Below are 18,091 nucleotides of genomic sequence, written 5' to 3' on the forward strand. Positions count from 1 at the left end.
CGCGTCAACTCTCGAATCTCTTTAACCCTATTTTCGACGAAAACGGACCAATTTCCTTGCTCTGTTATCCACCAAAGGGCAGTGGTTGAATCAGACCAGAAGGTAACTTTTAAATCGGGCAAACTGAGAACTTTGATAATAGAATTTGCAAGTCTAGAACCTATACAACAGGCCATTAATTCTAAGCGAGGAATGCTTAAAGATTTCAAAGGCGATACTCTAGACTTCGCCCGTACGAGATTTATTTTTACTTCAGAATTAAATATTGATCGAACAAAGACGCACGCTGCATACGCCCCCTTGCAAGCATCCACAAATACATGTAGTTCAGACGTGTCATTGATAAACAAGTATCGAGGCAAAGTAACATCTTTCAAAACATTAAGTTCTTTAAACCAGTTCAAAAATATATTTACATCATTCGGAGACAATTCATCATCCCATGCAATTTTCACTTTCCACAATTTTTGCAACAACAGTTTTGGAAGCAATGTAGTTGGCGTTAATAAACCAATAGGATCAAAAATTGTCTGCACAATTGCCAAAATTGTCCTCTTTGTGATTTTTGTATCACAGGTAAATGTATTTGTGTCTGTGCAGCACCTCAGCGTATCATTATCCAAATTCCAAATTACCCCCAAAACGGAAGTATCCCCTGAATGTTTGTCAACATTTGTACCAGCCACATTGCTTTCAAAACCGCGCAAGTTAAAACATCCATTTGACATGATTAATTTGGAATGTTCAATAAACGTAAACTGTTCAACAATACTAAAAACACTAGATAAACAATTATCCACATAAAATGACGATTTCAATTTTTGAGCAACTTCACTATATTGACGTGGACAGTTTTCTAATAGATGCATTATAGATGCGTTCAACAAGTAGGGGCTCGAAGAAACTCCAAACACAACTCTGCAATGCCTATAAATTAATTGCTCTTCATTGCATGGGAAAAAAATCTGAGAAAATCTCTATCTTTAGATGCGACGGATAACATTAAAAAAGCCTTTTCAATATCGGCACTAATACCAATCGGATACATTCTAAAACGATCTATAATATCAGGTATTAATTCAATAAGATTTATTCCTTTACACAAACATTCGTTCAAAGAGAGTCTCCCTTTCTCAGATGCAGAAGCGTCAAAAACAGGACGAATTTTCGTGGTTTCACTTCCTAATTTGATTACAGGCCTATGCGGCAAATAATGACATTCATTATTCAATTCGTTTTCTGGTACGCGTTCAATAATATTCAACCTTTCCCATTCCTTGAACACATTTTGATAATCATCGAAAAATTTACTACATCTGAGTTTATAGATCATCTTTTGATACCTTTTCCAGGATAATTCTTTATTATCGGTTAAATGTGTCGTATCACATTTCCACGGAAGTTCTACTTCATATCTTCCATCTGGAAGAATTTTCATTTTGTTCTCAAATTCAGATAAATTAAAACTTTCATTCATTTTAACAGTTTCGTTTGGAGCGCATATTCCTATTTTGCAAGTTCCCATAACTCATTCAGAGGAATTCTCCTGACATGCATTGAAAATGTTTTCAAAATATTATCCTTTTCACCCGAATTTCGTTTGCCAAATACCGTCCACCCAAGTTTCGTTTCGACAGCCGTTACCCCGGACTGTAATTCAATAGAATTTCCCGTCAATAACTTTCCTATAACATCTGCTCCGATTAAAAGGTTAATTTCAATTTCCTTTCACAATGGATCAGAAAATTCGATTTCTTTTTCTTTTAATTCATTCAAAATCTCTTTATCTTTAACCTTAGGAATAAAACCGCAAATCTTTTTTCCGATAATGCCTCAAAACTACATGCGAATGTTCCTTTTAAATTGCTGACCTCGACCGAAAACACTTCATGCTGTTTAGGTTTCGTTTCGTCCCCCCCCCAAACAGTGCATGTATAACTGTCTCCTCCCGAAGTGGAGATGCTTTAAGCTGACTCATCATATTTTCACTAACGTAGCTACTTTGGCTTCCGCTATCAATTATGCAGCGAATAATTTTCTCGCGACCTTGACACCGAATTCGAACGCAAAGCGTTTGCAAAAATACAGTTTCGCTTCTGCTACAGTTAGAAAGAGAACTCTCTTTTGAAACATTTATCTGATCATTATTTTTTAGCTTTTGATTACACATTACATCAAAATGATTACAACTTTTGCAAATAGAACAACTTAACTTACCTTTGAAAGGACAAAATTTACTAATATGACTCGCTCTTTTCAGACAAGAAAAACAAGCACCTTTTTTCAACAACAATTGTTGTTTTTCAGCTAAAGTCATTTTTTTTGCAGAGTAACATTTTTCACTAAAATGTTTCTTTTCACAAAAATTACAGTTCGGAACACTCTTACCTGAATTCTCAAGACTTACTAGAGCTGATGCTGTTACGGGATCATTTTGCTTTACCTGTTCGTGGTTATAATCTTTCTTTCGATGGTTCTGTTGGGAAGCGAAACCAGTTCTTGCGAGGAGAACAATCTCTTCCCCCTTAACTTCCTGTTTTAAGAAATTCATTAAATATTTCAAAGATCGATTCCCTTTAGTTTCAATGGAGTCGTGATTTCTGCTTCTTTCCCATGCCATCAGTACTTCTTCTGGTAAGCAACTTTCCACTAAGGGGGTCAAAAAATCCCCATATTTTTCTTGGGTTCTTCCCAAACTTTCCAACGCTCGCAATTTTCCTTCTAGTTCATCATACAGGGAGGGTAGATCCGTTTTTGCTCTTCCGGTTACAGCGTTCTTCATCACTAGGCTTAACAAGTCTCTCACATAGATTTGCACAAGTAAATCTTCGCGTCCAAAGCGCTCTTTTAGTTGTTCGATGGCTTTAGGATAATTAGCTGCCGTTGCCGGGAAGCTAAGGACTAGGCGTTCTGCTTTCGATTTGGGTTCCATGGCCTGCAATAGATACTGCATTTTATCTTCATCGGCGATACTTTTGTCATCGTGGATTTTCTGGAACTGACTCCAAAAAGTCAGGTAATCTTTAGCTTCACCACTGAATTTTTTAAGCTTAATTTTAGGCAATTTAAATTTCCTAGATTCGGAATTATTTGAAGGAGAAGAGGCTTGTATTTCCGCATCTATTTGAGCACACTGTTCTAGAAACTTATCTCGATAATTCTCCGCTTCTTGAAAATCATCACTAAATAATTTTTCTCCATCTTCAGTCTGTAGAATTTGCTGCGATAAAGCACTCTGGCATATGTCAAGTCTCTGGAATTTATCACAAAGTTGACACTTCAAAATCGAAAGTATTTTTAAATCTCTTACTTCTTTAGTTAATTCACTTTAGGTTTTTCTTGAGGTTTGCGTAAACGCAATTTCTTTCTAAGTCCTTTTCTTTGGGCCTTTAAAGCGATCAAATCCATCTTCAAAGTATATTCAAAATCGAAATTCAATATCAAAAGTTCAATCGGAAAATTCTAATTCAAAGCACCCGGTCCCGCCGAGGGTACCACTATGTTACGAAGAACACAGAAAATATATAAATCAAATATATTTAAAACAGTTCGTTCAGTCGCGGGCCTGCCTCTACCCGAGGCTGGGTGCATTGTGAATAAAGACAAAAAAAAATTCTTAATAAATCATTCTTTATTTCCATCAAAACAGTATCGCTTTTCCGAGATCAGCTTTCGTTCGTACACACTCAAAACATTCGAAAACATTCAGCACGCAGGCTGATGTCACAAAACAGCAGCGCCTCGCGCCGGTTATTACTTCAGTTCATTTCACAACACAATAATTCCCACTCTTCTAGTAAGATAATTAAGATAATTCTGCAAGTATTAGAGAATAGTTGAAGGTACTGAAAGCAATATTCAAGGAACATCCCAAATATTTTAGATAAAGTTGAGACAGTATGAAAATAGTAGCCACTCAATGCGTTTATTATTTTCATTCCCTATAAGACATTATTTTAAGACTATTTCTCATTTGCATTTAACGCGATTCTAAAAACTCATTCCGGTAAGGAATTGCATGCATTAGCCAGAAGTGGCATGAAAAATAACTATTATAAAATTAAAATTTACCTTTCTAAAGCAAAAATTTACCTTACAATTAAAATTTACCTTACACTTATCAGAAGAATATTCCCTGCAAATCGGGAACAGGTCATCCGTCAACTGACTTACTCATCTGCCATTATTCATAAAGGTTAAAAGTTACAGAGTGTTTAACATAAAAGAAAACAATGGCACATATCATAAAAAGGCCATATAATAACTGCTTTGCTTCAAGCTAGTCGTTAGCACGCTATTATTTAGTCGCTTTTTCTTAACAACAATGAATCTTATCTAATCAAAACATAAAAGGATTATTCTTCAGAATTTTTCTAATAGCTGTTAAACTTATCTATTCAGGCAGACATCATTTTCAACCAATTTGTGCTTATTTGTGGACGGAGAGTAAATCATAATTAGTCACATCATATGATATTCTACAATCAGAGTGAAATTTATCTGATAATATAATACTCAGAAGACATTTCAAAAGTCAGAATTTACAACGCCTGACTAACATCTAAAAAGCAGCTTGTAAATGGTTTCTTAAATACGGAAGTTCTGAATTTCTGGAATATAAAAGCATTACATCAGATTAAAATAGCATGCATCACTCTTATTTTCTATATTACCCACTTTTAATAGATAATTAGGAACGCAGAATAGTTAAAGTAAAGAACTCATTGTTTGCTTAACAATTTAGCACTTTTAATTATTCAAAACATGAGGCAACAAAAACTGTTATTGGAACATAAAATAATGATATAATTTTACGTTGAAAATCAAAAATAATGTTTTGTTTTACACACTTTACGAACGAACTTCCTTCTACTGCAGAACCACCTACAGAGAACGTCAACCATATTTCATGCTTAATTGAACTTTTAACAAGATGAAACAATATAAAAGCTTTTTTTTTTTTTTTTTTTAATCATCTTCAGTGGTTTTCCGATATATTGCTGAAACCTTAAAGGTAAGTGAAAAGGGTTACGCAACTTTCCTTGTGACGCAAAAATGTAACTTCCACGGTTCACAAGGTCAACCGGCGTTATGTTTAGCCCGTCGTTATATCGAAAGGGCTGCAATGTTATCTGAGAAGTGTGATTAGAAAGGAAGATTTTTTAGCCCGAGTTTGTAGTTCAGTTTAAATGCTGCATTGATGAAAGTAAAATATTTGCTGTCTATTGCAATACAAATTTTAAAATTACTTAGTTGACTCGTGAAGAAGATATTTTTTAAACATGTAAGTTCTTTTTATTTATTTTTATAGAAATAATGGTTTAGTTTTCTTTATTTGATAAAGATAAACATTTAATTTTCGATTTACATTTATCATATGTTTTAAATCAAACTGAGGAAATAAATAATAAGCGCATTTAATTATTATACATATGAACAAGAACATACGTTCAACAATAACAACGTTTAGACTTAGGAATGCACAGTACGCTCATGTTGAAATTAACCGAGCTTTTGGATATTATACGCGTGCTGCCTAAAACTCATATGTAAATAATTCAGTTCCGCGAAACCGCCTATCAGCTAAATAATATTAGGATATTAGAATAGTATTAGATAATAATAAGTCTTATAAATAAAAGTTCAGAAAATTAATTTAATTTAAATCGTATAATTTTTTGTGAACAAATCATTAACTTTATAGAAAATTGTAAAGCTTGGGTGATAAATGAAATTTTCCCAAATGTTCTTAAAACTAATTTTGCAAAGCCAATATACAAAAGCTACAATTTTTTAAGCAAATAAGTGTTATTATGTTTTCAAATGTTTTATATGACTTTTGTGCGACTTTTATATGTATGACGATTTACATACAAATATGCAAATAGAATCGTATGCATTTATTTTTTGTGCATGCTTTATGGTGCTGCATATTTTTATTTATGGTTTTACCTTTTACTTACATAATATATTAATGAAATGGGTAAAAATGTGTTTTCTTCCTTCGTTTTCAAGTTAATTATTTAATAAATATATAGCTATTTTTATACCTATACATGCAAATAATACTTTTTATCGCTCAAACGTTTACTCTGAAATGACAGCAGCCGTGCAATGTAGGTTTCAATGTGCTCTAGACTTCCGCATTATAAGGAAGGTCTATACTACATGAAATTGTAAATAAAGCCATAAAATAAATTTTCAATCTTGTCAATAATATAAACATAAAATTTGAAATCCAAATTTTGTTTTCTATTCAGGTTTGTTAGGAATGCTATTTTATTATCTTATATCTGTTTCTTGTAAGAGAAACACTTTCTTTTCCCTTTATGAAGAGCGCATATAGAAAAACATTTAAATTTCAAACAAGAGAATTAAAAACTATTTGTTCCAAACTATAGAATGAATTTAACCCCAAACAACATAATGGTATAGATGGCAATTCATTTATAATTTTATTTATGTTACACAATAAATAAAATTAACAAATGCCATTTTATAAAAATGAAATACAATAAAATAATAAATAAATAATGGCAATTTAATAAAATAATAAAATACAATACATGGCAATTTATATACATTTAATACTAATTAATAATAAAGCTATCAATAGATTTATCTTTAAAAGTTATTTTTCTTTTTAATATTTACTGATAACAATATGCTGATAATTCCTTATTTTTATCTTATTTTTACTGATCTAGTTGACAAAATAATGAGTACTTCTTGATTTTCCACTTATATTTTATTCACTCATTTGAGCAAACTAAAATAAAATATTTTAAAATTATCTGAGTAAAGTATCTGAATTTCCTGAAATCGGAATATTTTTGTCTGTTAAAATTTAAAATTTGAATTGCCTAGTTAAGTATTAAAATCTGTATCTTCTTACACTCATTCGAAGATTTTGCTCACTCCCATAGTTGATTGCCCTTTCATTCTCATAAGAGAGAAATTCGGAAAAATTCATGAATTTGAAATGGTAAACTAGTTGGATATCATTTTATGTGAATAAACGTTGGAAAAATAACGTTTTGGGGAAAAAAAAAAGGCATTAGAAAATTTCAAGTATTAATTTTTCAAAAATAATCAAAAATTCATCCGGCATATGTGTTGCATTCTCTTGAAATTATATTGTACTACCGTTTACCTTTTATAGTCTTCTACAGTGTTTTTACAGTTATTCTCAATAAACTTTGAGACAATTCTCATGCACATGTTTGGATAGTTTAACTCAGTTCTCGATAAATGTACTTTCATCTTTCATGAAGCATGAAATTTACTCATAATTAACCTCTAATTAATTGTAAACTAAACAAAGAGTTTCAAAGAATTAAGATAAAAAATCTGAAGTGGACACCACATGACTTGCTTGTCCGGCCTATTAAATTATACACATTTTTTCTGCATTTCATTTAAACGTATTTCCTCGAATTTCATTAGAGATATATTCTCATTCAATTCATTCAGTTCTCACTTTGCGACAAAATCAAAATACATAAAAACTCAAAATATTTTCATTATAAAATGGAAATTATAGAAAAACTTAAAACACCAAATACAGGTAAAACAGTTAAACGTTTTTTACAATTAAAAGTACATTTTCTGCGAAAAACAAACGAATCGGCAGCGGGCAAGAAAGCAGATTTTTCTGTGCACACAACTGAAAGCTTACTTTTGGTCCCACTCGACGAAAACTGACTTAATACTGAAATACTTAATACCCGTTCTGCCAAGTTTCAAATGTAAACAAATGCCTGGTCTGTTAGGCTTAGTCACATTTAAACAACTTTTAAATTGCTAACAATTTATTGCATACAGATTAACTAAAGGCATAAAAACGTTACCGAAACATAAGGACAACATAATGCAATCACTTTTAAAGCAAAAAAATGCACAATTTTCAAACATATAAGAAAAAAAAAAACTGCGCTCACCGAGCTGAGTAAGAGAGTGGGTATATATATATATATGAATTTACAAAATATTCTCTATTTGTAAAAAGTTAATATAAATTTAAAATTAAAGAAATCTTAATTGTAAAAATAAAAAATAAAAGATTAATTATTGCTTATTTAAATTTCATTTAACTTTGCTATAATTCTTGTGAAACAATATATATATATGTACACACATACACTTATGTACTTTTAATGCCGCCGAAAAGGCAGGTGCACATTTACATGTTATAGCAGCCCCATGTATATGTTTAAACTTTCTGAAGCTACTAGTTTTTGAGTTATGCGAGATACATACATACGTACGTACAGATGTTAATAATAAAAGACAAAAAAAGTTTTGCTGCTGCCTTGCAAAGAAAATTGAACATTGATATGACGAAATGAAAAATAAACTACAAAAAATAGATAAAATACATGCCAACACTTACCACTGCATCTAGAATTCCAAATATATGATAATATATTTGCTTTAAAAAGTTTTGTGAGTTCGCGGTTGAGCTTTATATGGTGTAAAAGCAAAGAAAACAATGCTTAATTAAAAGTTAAAAAGACTTTTACAACGAGCTGCACTCGCAGCAGCAGACTTGTAGACTGCAAGCTCAACGAGAGCATAAGAAAGCTTAATAAAATGTTTTTTAGGCGACCGTTAAAATATGAAACGTTCCAGATTTTTTTATTATTATATAAAATGTTACAAATATAAACAAATATTTCAAAAGAAATCAAGGATTGAAAGTGAGCAAAGATTGGAGTTCAGTTTTAATTGATATGATGGCTGCGCTTGATGCGCTGAACATTTTTTTCTGCTTCTGGTATAGAATTGCTTAAATTAATTCTTAAATTAACTCATTCAAAAATATTGAACCTGTTTCGTGTTTTTCCTAGAAAATTGTTGACTTGACTAACCTCCATCCAGTTGATAGGAAGTAAGGAAAGTCTAGACATTTTCTTTCGTAAAATTTTAAACCTTAGCTAACTTGTGTGTTTTGAGTAAGACTTAAGCTTGAAATCTTCCTTTAATGCAGATCAGATCTTTTAGCCTCATTCATATCAAGATCAGATGTATCGCAATTTTGGTACATGTTTTCCTTCATATGTATTTTGCATGATTTCTTCCTTATTATATGATACACGGGGTGGTTTTCAACCTTTTTTGCCCTTTTCATTGTTAGAAGATCATTCCCCTCCCCTTTCAAAACTCGAAAAATACATTTGTTCAGGTTTAGATTATTTTTTAACGCGTTTTATATATTAAACAGCAAAAAATATAGAAAAATTTTCTCAAATACAAAAATTTGAATAAAAGTAGCTTTTTGCAGTCATAAACTAAAGCTAAATATTTAATAGTTAAATAAAAGGTTGGCCTGATGCCTCCCCTTAAGCTATGAAATTCCTTCCCGATTGAAAACGCCTATGGTGTAGCTTTATATCAATAAATAATTCATAAATACCTTTGCAATGGGATGCTGATTATGCCGATCAGCTGCTGGTGCACATTCGGCAGTGGAATCCCAATAGACCACCTTTATCATCACAGATCCCCTTTAAAATTTCATCTATTTTCCCATGGGATCAATACCGACCCTTTAGGAATCAGCCTGTAGGAGGGCACTGCTCATTTTTCATCTCTTCTGCTTCGAAATAACTCTCTACAATGGCGCCCGAACTAAAACAGGTGGTCTCCTCCGCAGGATTTGGCGATTGGGTCCTCTAAAAACCCCACTCGCCCTTTAAAAAGGGGAGTATATAAGTTATTTCTCCCGCCTTCGTAGCATGCCTTCGTGGTGTAGTGGTCAGCACGTTCCACGCGTATTCGAGAGGTCTATGGTTCGATTCCCAACGACCGAATTGCTGATTTTTCATCTCTTCTGCTTCGAAATAACCTAATGCCTCTACAAGTTTCTTAAAGGCTATCGATTGAAGTTAATGAAGAACATAAAACGAAAATCATTTATAAATTTATTATTAAAATAATTTAAATATTCAAGCTAATTTAGCTCATAAATTTGAGATTGGTACATAGAGTTCATATCGGATTTTTATTTCAAAATAAAAAGTTAAAATGAGGCACTTAAAAGGTAATGAAATTTCAGCAACGGCAGCAGTTTGAAAACCTGAAAATAATACTAATAGAGTAAATTTTCCAAAAGAGATCAGAAGGACTCAAAAGTCCGGAGAAAACACGATCTCAGATCAATGACCTGTTCCTAACACTTATAATTTTCAGTCTTCCAGAATTCTCCTGCACTTCTTGCAGATCTCTAGACCGCTTATTAACTGCAATCATGACCTTTCATATTTATCAAATCAAATAGATCTTCCTCTTTCATAGTACCAGTTCTCGTCTCTTACATAAAAAAATACAGTTATGAAAGTAGGGTTTAATTCAATTTAATGGTAGGACAAAGAATGGTTATAATATTTTTAGCCCAAAGGGGAGGTAGCGGGAGACTGTTAGTGGAAATTCTGAAGATCTGTTTTTAAATACCTTTAGCCCAAGGGGACGGTAGACAAAAAAAGGGCTATTAGTCTCAAAACAGCATTTCGGGGCTATTCATTATAAACTTCAAATCACTTTTTAAATTGTTGACACCGACTATTATCGCCCTGTAATATGTTTAAAGGAATTAAAATAATGAAGAATCTGCATGAATGTATTTATGTTTTTCGCATTGTGAATAAAAAAAAAAAAAAAAAAAAAAAAACGACGGTACCTAGAGCCATCAAAATTTGAATAACGTGATCCTCCATCCGAACATGGGCAACTGGATGCCGAATTTTGAATTTAGAATTTGTTTTATTAACTATTTCATATTTTGTAAGCCGTTAAAAATTTTTGATTAATAAACTCAACGATTTCAAAGCGAGAAAGGGCAACACTGTAAAGAAGGAGTCATTTTTATCTCCTGCTCACGAGACTGTCTGTCGAAAATTCTAAAGATAAGATAGGCTGTTTTAAATATTTTAACCCAAGGAACATTAGCCCAAATACTCTCGAAAGCGTATGTAAATGAAAAAGCGTCTGCTTTGTGTATAATATAAAATCTGAAAGCTTTTAAATTTTTTAATAATGTTTATGTTATTTAGCATGGGACTGCACTTGTTATAAAACGTTTTTTCGTATACACTTGCATGTAAAATTACATCCATCATCACTAAAAATTCATACTTGCTCAAGTTTATACAAAATATACATAAGTCCCGTTGTTGCAATAAGTTCTTAAAATGCAAATTAAGTCATCTACAGCTGCAGATGTTTATTAAATTCACCTAATTCTCCAACTACTGCTAAAGCAACTGAATTTTGCTTTTGGCTCCGATCTGTTAAAATGGCTTTCGATAGCAAAAAGTTTTAGGATTGTTTATTAACTGCTTACAACTGCTCATGAGGCGGCCGAATTTAGCTTTTGTTTTCGACTGATAACCCGAATAGCAATTGTAAGGTATTTCTCCCGCCTTCTTAGCATGCCTTCGTAGTGTGGTGGTCTGCACGCTGGCCGCGTATTCCAGTGGTCCGTGATTTTATTCCCGGCGAAGGCGTTGCTCTTTTTTTCTTCTCCTACTCCCAAAAAAATACCTAATGTCTCTAGCATTAGGTATTTTAATGCGGCGGTAGGCATTTTTCGGTATTAGGTATTTTTCGGGCGCCTAAACAGTGGCGCAAGAACTTAAAGAGTGGTGGATGATAATTCTCCACACCCAGGGTTTGGCGATTTGGGTCCCCTAAAACCCCAGTTGCTCTTTAAAATGCTTGATATATAAGGTATTTCTCCCGCCTTCTTAGCATGCCTCCGTAATGTGGTGGTCTGTACGCAGAGCGCGTTTTCCAGAGGTCCGTGGTTCGATTCCTGGTGAAGGTTTTGCTCATTTTTAACTTCTCCTGCTTCCAAAAAAATACCTAATGACTCTACACAATTAATTAACAGAAATGATACCAAATAGAAATTCTTATAGAAATCTTCAATTTATAGATAGACACAAAATAGATTTACAGTTCAAGGGTTCCGGTGAAACTTGCAGAAACTGAAACATACATTTTTTCATGAGAAGAAGAAGTTCAGCGTCCATACCTACAGCATTCGGAGCTAAATCAAAAGGTCGACGAACTAGTCGGAATGCTAAGTTGACGCTAAGGCTAATAAATTTAGAAATAACTGCTACAGGAGGGATTTCAATCCATCCGTTGATGCGGCAATTGCTGGTTAAGTTCGCGAAGACAAGATACCTGCAATTAACTATTATGCTGCTGTACTTCTATTAAATTAAATTAACCGTTATATTTTCACGTACTCTTACAAGTTAAATATTAACTACATGTGTATATTTGGAGAACATGACTAAAATGGCGTGAGAAGCAAATGATGGTATACATAAAAAATAAAAATTAGTTACAAAAAATTAATTGTGAAACTTGTTCGAAATTTTGGCAATGTGTTTCAATTTTAAGATATCACTCTATTACTCTGGTTTTGTATTCCACCAAAATATACTGATGTCGGATTATAATTTCTATAAACATGTTTTGAATAATATTCTATGATCTCTAAAGCGTTCAGAGAATTATAGTACTAAGGATCCTTTCGTACCTGGCACATGTTTCGATGTTCACAACATCTTGTTTTAATGGCAAATATTTCCTATTTGTTTCGCTCTAAGAAAATGTTCTACAAGTATATTCCTCTCGTCTGGTCTACATGTATCTTCGTTCATTGATTTGCGTCTAAGCAGATTTTAAGAAAGAATCTCACTCGACATCGAGAAGTACGGCCCTTGCTCGCTTTCAAATTGTAGAGTTTGTTAATAAAAAATTCGGAAGTTTTACAGTGAGATATAGATAGCATAGCCAAACATTAAATACATTATTTCCGGTTCCAAAAATTATTGGGATTGTATTTCGACTATTCCTATCTTCGTACGACATTAACCAACCGAGATATTAATTAAAAACTCTGAAAACACTCATTTTCGCACTCGTTGTTTTCCGAGTGACAACAGTCTCGAGCGTAGGAGATAAAAAGCTTTATTTCGAAAAGTGTTGCTACTGCTACCTTCAAATCGTAGAGTTTGTTAATAAAAAATCTGATGTGTACACCACATGACTTCCTTGTACGGAATCTTAAATTACACGCATTTTTTCTTGCATTTCATTTAAACTTACTGAATTGAATTAAATCTACTTCGCCGACAGCGCATAAACCACAATAGAATAAATGCATTCTTTAAATTTCAGTCTATTTGTTTACCACAGCGACACTCTGGCGCTAGGTTCACTTAACAGTATTATATTTCGTTCATATTATAACTCATAATGCACAAAATTTACATCATTTAAAGAATTATCTAATCGTTGCCCCACGTTCTATTCAAATACTGTAATAGACCTAGAACGATGTATAAAAGAAATTAAGCAAAAAAAAAAAAAAAAAAAAAAAAAAAAAAAAAAAAAAAGAAACAGTTTTTTTCACAGACGATTGACTATTTCTCATTCAATTAATTCAATTCTCACTTCGCGACAACACAAAAATACATAAAAACGCAAAATATCTGTATTAAAAATTACGAAGTAAATTTTAAACACTTATTTCCTCGAAAAAATTCCAGAAAGAATTAAGCATGATTTAATTCGCAATAATAAATGAAATTTCTTTGTTTTTGCGAAGCTAAGTTTCTCTAGATTGGCAACAAATCCACTATTCTGCTGTTTCAAATGTAAACAAGCAATGGCCGCCATCAAAAAAATTATCAGGCTTAGCGTCACTTAAACAACTTTGAAATTGTTGATAATTCTAAAAATACTGAAAATAGAATAACATAATTCAATCATTTAAAGCAAAAAATGTACAATTTAGAAACATATAAGAGTAAGAAACTGAGATCACTGAGCCGGGTAGCAGAGTGGATATATATATAAATATATTTATATACGTTTGGTGCGGCCGATTGCAACCAAAATACGAGGTGCACGTCTACATGTTATAGCAGTCCTATATACAAAATTTCAACGTTCTGAGGCTACTCGTTTATGCGAGATACATACGTATATACATACGTTCGTACAGACGACACGAAAAATTCTCCTCAGAATTCATTTTAAAGCAGTTTTATAATTTTTTTGGAGGAAAAGAGTCTTTTATTCTGTTCTCACGTATAGATATCACGCAAAAACATCGTTAAATTGCATTTGATAGCGGTCAAAATGGATGTTTTCGTTGAAATATGCTGCCTGAAACTTTTCGCTATTACAACACTTCCTTTTTACTTCGTACAAGGAAGTAAAAATTTGTAAGTTTTACAAAATTTACGTATATAAAGAGGAATGCCTGTTTGTGTGTTTGTTTGTTTTTTTGTTCGCGTTATTTATTTCTGAACAATTATGATCAATTTTTTGCCACATTTAATCGACTAAAATTGAACATAAGTGAAATATTGGATGGTACTTCAGCTTTTATGACCATTTGATTGGAAAAACAAAAATCATTAAAAACTGTGTGAACTGCTTGCGTGATTTAAAGCTGATATTATTAGAGAGAATTAGTTTATTTTTCAATCGAAATTTTTTATCTGGTTTGAATACACATCAGACTGAAAAATGTGTGACTATGAATCGTATTTTTTGCATTGTTATTAGAGAAGGATTACAGCGGTATCGTTCTCTCTGTTCTCAGATACATTACTCTCAATCTACATTAACTGGCATCGGGTATATTCGCTAGTAAGGAAATAAAAAGTAGTCAATGCATTACATTATTATAATTTTTTAAAGATTTTATTCTTTATTTTTCAGTTTATTGTTTAGTTAGTTTAAAACATTAAAAAATCAAGATCAATAACTAAATAAAAGTCATAATATGGCTTCATAAATCCATTTGACAATTCCAAATCATACATTAACTATAGAAATGAAATTTGAATTTTTAAATTTTTTATATTTTTTTCTCTTATTATTACTATCATTGACAGATACTTTTAAAAATAATTAGCTTCAAATTTTTTCCATAAACATAAAACAAAATTAATTTTTAAGCGAAATAACTGCAAATTAATCTGTTTCATATAATACATATTTATTTTTTATACAATGGGATTTATATTTTGGTACATATTTACATTATTTTTATATGTTGCGTATTACTCTGTGATATAAATTTTCTTTGTAAAATTATTCTATCATTAAGGTACATTGTTATTATAACAGAAAAAAAATCTGACTTAATATGTGTTTCTTTTTTCAGGGTATTTATCACAATGAAAAATTTCAAACTTCTTTTCATCTTGAGCTTCATCAGTACAGCTTTCTCAGACAGAGTGGTTATGACCAATAGTGGACCAGTACAAGGCATAACTGTTTCATCAGAGCCAGAAATAGAGGCCTTTCTAGGCATTCCTTATGCCGAGCCTCCTGTCGGTAGACTGAGATTCATGAAACCAGTTCCGAAACGTTCCTGGTTCGGAGTATATGATGCTTCAAAATTAGCACCAACTTGCATACAGAATGCTTCACAATATTATTACATGCCTAACATAGAGAATATGACAGAAGACTGTTTGTATTTGAATATGTGGGTTCCCTATTCGAAAAAAAGAAATAACCTGAAACCTGTAATTTTTTTCATCCATGGTGGAGCTTTTAATCTTGGTTCTTCTAACATGCGTGTTTATGATGGAACTAGGATGGCAAGCCGTGGAGATGTTATAGTCGTTACCATAAATTATCGGGTTGGTGTAATGGGCTTTTTTTCCGCTTTCACGGAGGAAGTTGAAGGAAATATGGGTGCTTATGATCAAGTTTTAGCATTAAACTGGGTTTACAATAATGCTGAAGCTTTTGGAGGTAATCCTCATCACATTGTTTTGATAGGCGAGAGCGCAGGTGCAATGTCTGTTTCGGGACATCTTGCTGCTAATTTAACGAGGCATCTCTTCAAACGAGTCATCTTGCAGAGTGGAGCAGGCATACAACCAATGAGTTTGGATGAAGATGGACGGCTTTATAAACTTTCGCAAAGATTAGCCACGATGGTGGGTTGCGCCGATAAGAATACTACGCTGAGAACAGATCCCCGACTCATCGTGAGTTGCTTGAGAAGATTACCAGCTAGGACACTATCCGCTGCTGAAGGTATTTTGATGAAGATCCATCCAATAACATTCCTTCCTCGGATAGGCGTTCCTAATATGCCAAAAGCAATTGTCTACAACCTTCTGGAAGGGAATTTTAAAGATACAGAAATGCTGATTGGTATAAATAAAAATGAAGGTACATTCTTTCTCTCTGCAGCCGCTCCTGATTATTTTGGAGTGTATGGAAAAGACAATATCAAGACAGTAAGTAGAAGAATGGCTTATCAAATAACACGATTCATCTACAAGAACACCGAGCAGAAGGATGAAGGGAAAATCGCTGACTTTTATGTGAACAGTGTTAAAAATGGGACTTCGGATGCTTACACACAAGCAATGAGCGATTCGCTTGGAGACTACTTGATAACGTGCGGGTCTGTCTTTAACGCTGAAATACATTCCTTACGTAATCCTGTGTATTTCTACGTATTCAGTCACCGCCCTTCTTCTACACCATTAGCAGAATGGATGGGATGCACTCATTTTGATGAAATGGAATATGTATTCGGGAATCCATTACATGCAAATTTCACCCCAGAAGAGGAGCAACTGACCGAACGAATAATGGATAGATGGTTAGCCTTTGCTAAAACAGGGTAATTATATCATTCATTTATTCCTTTTAGAGCACTTTTATGTTGCAACAAATTATAGTCAAAATGTGCTTAAATATTAAGCCATATGTATTGTGTCTATTTATTATATAATGAGAGCTTTCATTCAAGATGTGTTATTTTCCGTATTTCTTTCTATCAGTCATGTTTATCTGCACTTAAAATCTCTATTGAATGAATAAGAGGAATAAAAATTAATTGTTTTGTGCTGGATTCTTATTTTCAGTACCCTAATGCAATAGTTTTATATATGGCTCGTTGAATTAATATGCAACATAAATACACATCAGATTCCCTTGCAGAGATGTTTAGCAACGGCATCATTCTCAAGGCAGATATCACTGGTTCTTATGTGTCTAATCTTTGACGTATCGATTCTTTTTCGCGATCTATTCTTACATTCATCGATTTCTTTAAACACCCATCTTCACAGTATATATATATATATATATATATATATATATATACTTACATTTCAAATAGAAACTATAAATATCTACTTTTCTAATAGAAACTTAACAATATTTATTTAACTCCTCTTTTAAGTTTGAGCATGCTCCCCTTTTGATACTAAAAATAGCACTTTTCTAATACAATTCTAACTTCTGTTATATGAAAGGTCATCATTCTGAAAAGTAATCGGTCATTTGATCACTCTTGCCCAATTCAACCCACCATCCGGATATTTATCTGTTTTGCATATAAAATTTAATTCGTTTAATGTAAACGTTTTTGTTGTACGATCTGAAATGTAATCTATTTAATGTAATCATACCTTGGTATTAAAAATCTCTGCGCATTCTTACGCTCTGTGGTCGCCGATCTTTTTTTGTTCGCCTCTGTTTGTTCTCTTCTTTGCTGTAGCCTGCTGCCTCCGATGTAAAACGTTCATTAAGAACAAGGCTTTATAGCGCCGATTAGATGCTTAAGGAAATATGTAAGGGCCGATATGCTTAAGGAAATATGTAAAATATGCAAAATTAAAACGAAATTATAGAAATGAAAAAAATCTGCTAGAAAGAAACCAAAGATTAAATTTCAGAGGCTAATTACTTTTAACAACGATTTTTCGTATGGACGGTCTCTAGTTTAAGATGCTAATGGATTTACCTTAGAAACCATATCATATTTTCAAACAGTATTTTTAATTTCTGCTTCCTTGATGAAATGAAGAATATGTAAGATACTTAATGATCAAAGATCATTCTAATCGGTTTATCTAGATTTATGTGGATACAATTTTGTTAAAACCGAAAAACGTTCAATGGCGAAAAGTGTTTCGAATTCAGATGCTGAACATTTTCTGATAACTGAAAAAGTAAATAACCCATAATGTATCGCTTACGAATGCAGATCATGAAATTAGTAACATATTTTAGATTTGCGCGTGTG

General features: G+C 32.5%; 2 protein-coding genes across 4 annotated transcripts in view; one reads left to right on the top strand and one right to left on the bottom strand.

Moving 5' to 3' along the window:
- The window catches only part of LOC118180047 (acetylcholinesterase-1-like), a 320,676-nt gene that overhangs the window by 125,424 nt on the left and 177,161 nt on the right, over positions 1-18,091 (bottom strand). The window lies entirely within an intron of this gene.
- Positions 1-18,091, top strand: part of LOC146995685 (acetylcholinesterase-1-like) — an 80,209-nt gene that overhangs the window by 51,653 nt on the left and 10,465 nt on the right. The window contains exons 1-2 of one of the 2 annotated variants that reach the window (XM_085821640.1): positions 5,114-5,284; positions 15,197-16,681. In XM_085821640.1, coding sequence (XP_085677766.1) covers positions 5,283-5,284; positions 15,197-16,681 — 1,487 coding nt within the window. In that variant the 5' untranslated portion in view covers positions 5,114-5,282. Of the gene's footprint in view, positions 1-5,113; positions 5,285-15,196; positions 16,682-18,091 lie in introns of those variants that run through there. The other variant, XM_085821638.1, reaches the window with a different exon arrangement.

The sequence above is a fragment of the Stegodyphus dumicola genome, chromosome 8 (assembly GCF_044657685.1).
Source record: "Stegodyphus dumicola isolate Sdum_Otavi_A_Nest chromosome 8, ASM4465768v1".
Classification (NCBI taxonomy): Eukaryota; Metazoa; Arthropoda; class Arachnida; order Araneae; family Eresidae; genus Stegodyphus; species Stegodyphus dumicola.